The following is a 6000-nucleotide window of genomic DNA, read 5'->3' on the forward strand; positions in this document are numbered from 1 at the left end:
GCCAATAGATTTGAAATTACAGTATCTGATTAAAGATAAAAAAAACACATATAAAACAAAAGTAGTAGTAAGACCTTCAAAATGATCAGCTAAAGGCCACAACAATAACAATATATGCAAGATGAACACACATTTACTACCAGAAAATAGATTTCAAATTCTAGATACTTAACATACAAAAATAGATCAGATGATGAAAGTATGTATAAAAATAACTGGTCATGCCAATTTACAATTAATGAGAACTACAAATCACTAATATATGAAGAGTTACACTTGAGAAAAGTTGAAGCAACTGATACTAATTATTTGGAAAACACTGTAAACCAACCTTAACTTACTCAAGTAAAGAACGAAAAGTCAAAGTGAAGATCAACAGTAAAGATAATGAGGATATGTCATACAGTGTACTATTTCCATTTGTTACCCTACTGTACTACACTGTATAAATAGACTAATAGACTAGTACACTGTCAATGGCCATTTGTTACCCTACTGTACTACACTGTATAAATAGACTAATCCATTGACAGTGTACTATCTATTAGTCTATTTATACAGTGTAGTACAGTAGGGTAACAAATGGCCATTGACAGTGTACTATCTATTAGTCTATTTATGCAAAAAAGTATTAACAATATAATTAAAATTTAACAACACTTTGACACAGCTTTACAGGCATGACCGAGGGCTACTCAAAATTTTTATATAGAAACAAGTCAAATAAAACTCATTCTTCATAATTAAATTATCACTAGCTATTCATAAAATACTGAATTATTAACATCTCTAATAATATTAATCCAAAAAGAAAGAACATTTTATACTCATTCTGTGTTTATTTTCTAGAAATGCACTAAATTCTCTTTAACACTCAAGAGTAAACTTTCCAATTAAGAAATCAGGAAACTACTTACAGCCTGTATTTACTCATCAAAAATGAAGTATACTTAAAAAATAACAAACTTTATATCACTACATAATGATCCTGTGTTACTCAAATGTTTTAATTGTCATGAGGTACTCCAACAAAAGTACCTTCAGGGAACAGATCCTCAATCCAGGTTGGTTATTAGTTAGCATACAGTTTCAACCTAGTAAATTAAAGTGTTATCCTGAAGTCACTGAGATTTATTTAAATTTTGTAAAGGCCAATAAATAAAGTGCAGTGTTTATCTTTTTTTTTTTTATTTGAGATAAAATTAAGTCATAAAAACAAACAAAAGGATTATGAATTTAGTAATCATGGTACCATCTTACCTTACACTGGTAATTCAGACAATCCTTTTCATCACTTCCATCATCACAATCATCATCATGATCACATCGCCAGCGTGAAGGAATACATTTCTTGCTATCACATTGAAATTCACTTTCTGAACAATCTCTATAAAGGTTTTCTATAAGTAAAAAAACAAAACAATAAGCATTCAAACTTTTTTTTTAAAATTACAATAAAGAAACTGAACAGATGTTTTAATAACTGTTATGTCCAGATTTTAAAATATATAGTATGTTGCTAAACAAAATAATGTTCTCCCCTAATATATATTTATCTCATTATTACCATAATTAAGATTCATCATGTGGAATACTTTGTTTTTTTAATATCCTACAAATTATATATCAGAAGCTTAAAACCTCAGGTTTTCTGTTAAAATTTTGAAAGAATACAATAATTTTTTTTCTTCTGTAAAATAGGATATCTATTTCACTAACCACACATGGTTTCATCTTCATCAGATTTATCTCCACAGTCATCTTCGAAATCACAGCGCCACCTCAAGGGAATGCATTTCTTGTTTTTACACTTGAAATCACCAGTTTCATGACACTTAGGACAATATTCAGGATTTGTCTCATCTGAATTATCTCGACAATCATCTTTTCCATCACAGAAAAGCCATGTGGGAATGCACCGATAGTTACTGCGGGTTGGACACTTCTGCCAGCCTTGTGTGCAATTACGGTTTCCTAAATAATACAAAAATAAAACAGTTTTCCACATGATCAATGAGACCTCAAAAAATTATTATGTTGATATATGAAATATGTTAACAAGACACATACTTCTTTAAGAAAAGCCAAAAAGTGAGAGCTAAGAAGTTTAGTTCTTTCATAAACTCCTGTGTTTATTTGATGGATAGCTCTTGGACTGATTTCTGCTCAGCATTATATTTTGGTTTCTTAACATATTAAAAACAAGTGTAAAGGTTGATATATCCATCCACAGCCTATGTAACACACTGGTGAACAATCAGCTTCAAATTAATAAATTTTTGTTTATACCTATTACAGGAAAATGTGTTACAAATTATGTGATTTTCAAATCTAGTACTTACGGCATAAATGAGCTGGCTCATCCGAATCATCACCACAGTCATCATCAAAATCGCAATACCAAAGCTTAGGAATACATTTTCCATTTTTACATCGATATTGTGTTTCAGGGTCACACTCTTGATGATCTGAGGAGGAAAAGTTTTCAAACATTTAGCAACAGAGTATAATTTTAAATATATAACAGGATTATCCCATTAGATGAAATTGAACAAATAGAAAGATTGGTAAGATATGTATGTGTGTGTGTGTGTGTGTGTGTGTGTGTGTAGGCACTTGTGTAATGTTAAAATAATAAATATACAACATGTAAATCAATACACAAATAAAATAATTTCAAAATAATGACTACATGTTTCGACGTGTCACACATCATCTTCAGGAGAGAAGTTGAAAAAAATGGATTTCACATTTTTATATTTTCTTAAATATCACATGACCTGTCTGTAATTTTGCATTTGTGCATAAATATCAGAGCAGGTCTCGCCACATTCTTAGACAAATATTCACCGGACCTTCATCTCTATTTAATAATTTATAATTCATTTTAAATTTCATTATTTCCAGCAATTCTCAAGTATTAGTTGTTGTAATACCTTTAGGTTGAGTTAATACAATTGTTTTTTTCCTATAACATGTTATGTTGGGTTTTATTTGCATGTTCTGCTATAGCTGAATTTTCTCTGTTTTTCATTTTTTATACATCTCTTATGTTCGGCTATACAATATTTAAAATTACGTTTTGTTTGTCCAATATAGATACTTCCACATTCACATTCAATTTTATAAATTTCAAATCTATCCATTAATTGTACATCATCTTTACTATTGCCTAAAATTTATTTTATCTTATTTTTCAATTTAGATATAGAGCAAAACTTTTTTTTTTTAAATAAACCAGTAGTTAAACCTGGAATATATGGTAACACTAAACATTCCTTTTCAATTTTATCATAACTTGGTTTCAATCTATTATTGCCACATTAGTGAATTTATTAACTGCTCTTTCAACAGCTATATATTTTATCAGTAACAACTCATTTTTTAAATCATCTTGTTTTGTACTTATCCTCAAAATTTTGTATATACGAGTGTAAAATGCAGAAACTTTTTGTGTTTCTGTATGACACTATTCCTGGTGTGGTGGCATAAGAACAGAAAAAGGTTTCCGATAAATAGATGTTTCTAAAAATCCCTGTTCATTCCTTTTTATCAATACATCTAAAAAAAGCAAACTATTATTTTTCTCAATTTCATGAGTAAATTGTATGGAAGGTTCTATACTACTTAAATAGTTTGCAAATTCTGTTAATGCCTCAATACCATATTTCCACACCAAGAATGTGTCATCTACACACCTTATCCAAATCTCTGGTTTACATTTTGCACCATTTATGGCTTTTATTTCAAATGCATTCATATATAAATCGCATAACAATGGTGAAAGTGGAGATTCCATTGCTAACCTATCATTTTGTCAATAAAAAACATTGTTAACCTGAAATAATTGATTCGTAACACACACATATACACTTTTGTTAAATTAATTATATCTAAAATTTCAACTGCAGAAGTTCTATATTGGAACAACATATTTTCAAAACACTTAACAGTATCTTCAAATGGAACTTTTGTAAATAATGATATTACATCAAATGATACTAACAAGTTATCCTTATTCAATTTTATATCCTTGATTCTTTTCCTACAAGTTATACAGCATTTTTGACTGTATATTTCTTTTTATTTCCCAAACTAGAATACTTCAAGCAATATATTTAGCTATTTCATATGGCAATGTACCTAATGTCGAGACAATTGGTCTAAAATTGTCATTCATTTTGTGTATTTATGGAAGTGCATAAAAATTCTGAGTAATAAAATTAACAGGAGTAAGTCTATGCTTCTCTGCATCTGTTAAAGTTAAATAATATTTAACACTTGTTTTTACTAATTCGTGATACATATTTGTAGGGTTGTGTCTAAGTTTTTCATAAGTAACATCACTTAATAAATCTCCTACACCTTTAATGTAGTCACATTTATTAAGTACTACGTCAAAAAAAGTAGTCATTATTTTGAATTGATTTTAATTGTGTATTGATTGTATTATTGGTAAGATGTTAAAACCACACCTACTCTCCACTACATACTAAATTACTTGATTAGATTCAAAGTTACTTAAATACAGTTTCTGTAACTAGTACATTTTATTGGACCAACATTTTGTGACATATTATCCTACTACCAATACTGTAATATTTGCAATTGGTAATTAAAAAAAAATGTTTAGACAACTACAAAGATTTAGCATAATAATGTTTTTTTAAAAAACAAACTTTAGTAGCATATCAATTAAAACTGAATGCTATAAACTAGCCACTCTGAAGAGTTGTAGTATTTTGCAAAAGGATAAATAAAAGGATATGTCACCAGTAGTCTGCAAACTAGTGACTTATGAAAACATATTAACTATATTTTGGGTCCATCATTAAGCTTAGCTAGTCAGTAAAATTGCAGAAAAATCTTTACAGTACATTTGTATTTACAAATGACAGTGGAACCCATTTGACCAGTTCAAACAAAATGTTTGAAATTATTTCTAGTATTATTGTGGTTTTTCATAACATTAATTGTGTTTCTTCAGTGTTGTTGTTACACATCATACAATTTAAAGACAAACTTAGAAAGGAACTATGAAAATATTAATTTTACAGTTAAGTTACAAACAAAAATGTTAATAGTAAAACTACATATTAAGAGCTGGTCTGACCAAGAAAAATATACACTTACGACATACAGCGGGATCTTCATCTGATCCATCTGAGCAATCATCATCTCCATCACACTGCCAAGATTGAGGAACACAACGGCCAGTATCGTTACACTTGATGCTGTGTTCCCCACAGGGAAGGTCTGTTAAAAATTGTGAAGTTTCTTTGTGTTAAAGTACAATATATATATATATATGGTAAAACTATACAAAACACACAAAAACAATAACAAACAAAAAATATCATTTTGACTTAGATTAAATACAAATGTTAGGACATTTGATAACATAATGCCTATTTTATTACTTAAACTCAAATTTAAGATTACAATGTAAATACTTTAGTGAAAAGTAAATCAACCAGAATGTGATTAAAAAATTAAATATAGTAGCACTTGTACACTCACTGCAATATTTTTCATCAGAGTTGTCTCCGCAGTCATTATTTCCATCGCAGACTTGCAGCCGAGAAATACAGGTCTGATTGTTTTGGCACTGAAACTGGCCTACTTTACAAAAGAATGGAGCTGCAAAACAATGAAAATAGTGGCATGACAACATGAACTACCGAGTCTTACAAACCTCTGATCTCAAAATAGTAAAACAATTCTCTTTACAAAGATTAGAAATAAAAAACTACACTATAATATTAATAAGAAAATCTAAAATATAACAAAGTCAAAGCAATACAAGTCCTATTTTACCTCTGATTTAAACCCTAATGTATCTAATAAGATTAAACAGCTTAATTGTTTGCTCGAATCTAACCTTCTAAAAGCAATTGGAATATTTTTTGACAAAACCAATCTGATTTGTATATCTTTCTATCATAAAACTGTGTGGAATAGTTCCACACACACACACACACACGCATATATATATATATA

At 29.0% G+C, this 6000-nt stretch overlaps 1 protein-coding gene across 2 annotated transcripts in view; it reads right to left on the reverse strand.

Moving 5' to 3' along the window:
* LOC106458535 (low-density lipoprotein receptor-related protein 2-like) overlaps positions 1 to 6000 on the reverse strand; it is a 178518-nt gene that overhangs the window by 20928 nt on the left and 151590 nt on the right. For both annotated transcript variants that reach the window (XM_013918054.2, XM_022384774.1), the window contains 5 exons: positions 5521 to 5640; positions 5134 to 5256; positions 2343 to 2468; positions 1720 to 1974; positions 1261 to 1400 (listed from right to left, as the gene is read on the reverse strand). In XM_013918054.2, coding sequence (XP_013773508.1) covers positions 1261 to 1400; positions 1720 to 1974; positions 2343 to 2468; positions 5134 to 5256; positions 5521 to 5640 — 764 coding nt within the window. The remainder of the gene's footprint in view (positions 1 to 1260; positions 1401 to 1719; positions 1975 to 2342; positions 2469 to 5133; positions 5257 to 5520; positions 5641 to 6000) is intronic.

This window comes from Limulus polyphemus, unplaced genomic scaffold (assembly GCF_000517525.1).
Source record: "Limulus polyphemus unplaced genomic scaffold, Limulus_polyphemus-2.1.2 Scaffold481, whole genome shotgun sequence".
Lineage (NCBI taxonomy): Eukaryota > Metazoa > Arthropoda > Merostomata > Xiphosura > Limulidae > Limulus > Limulus polyphemus.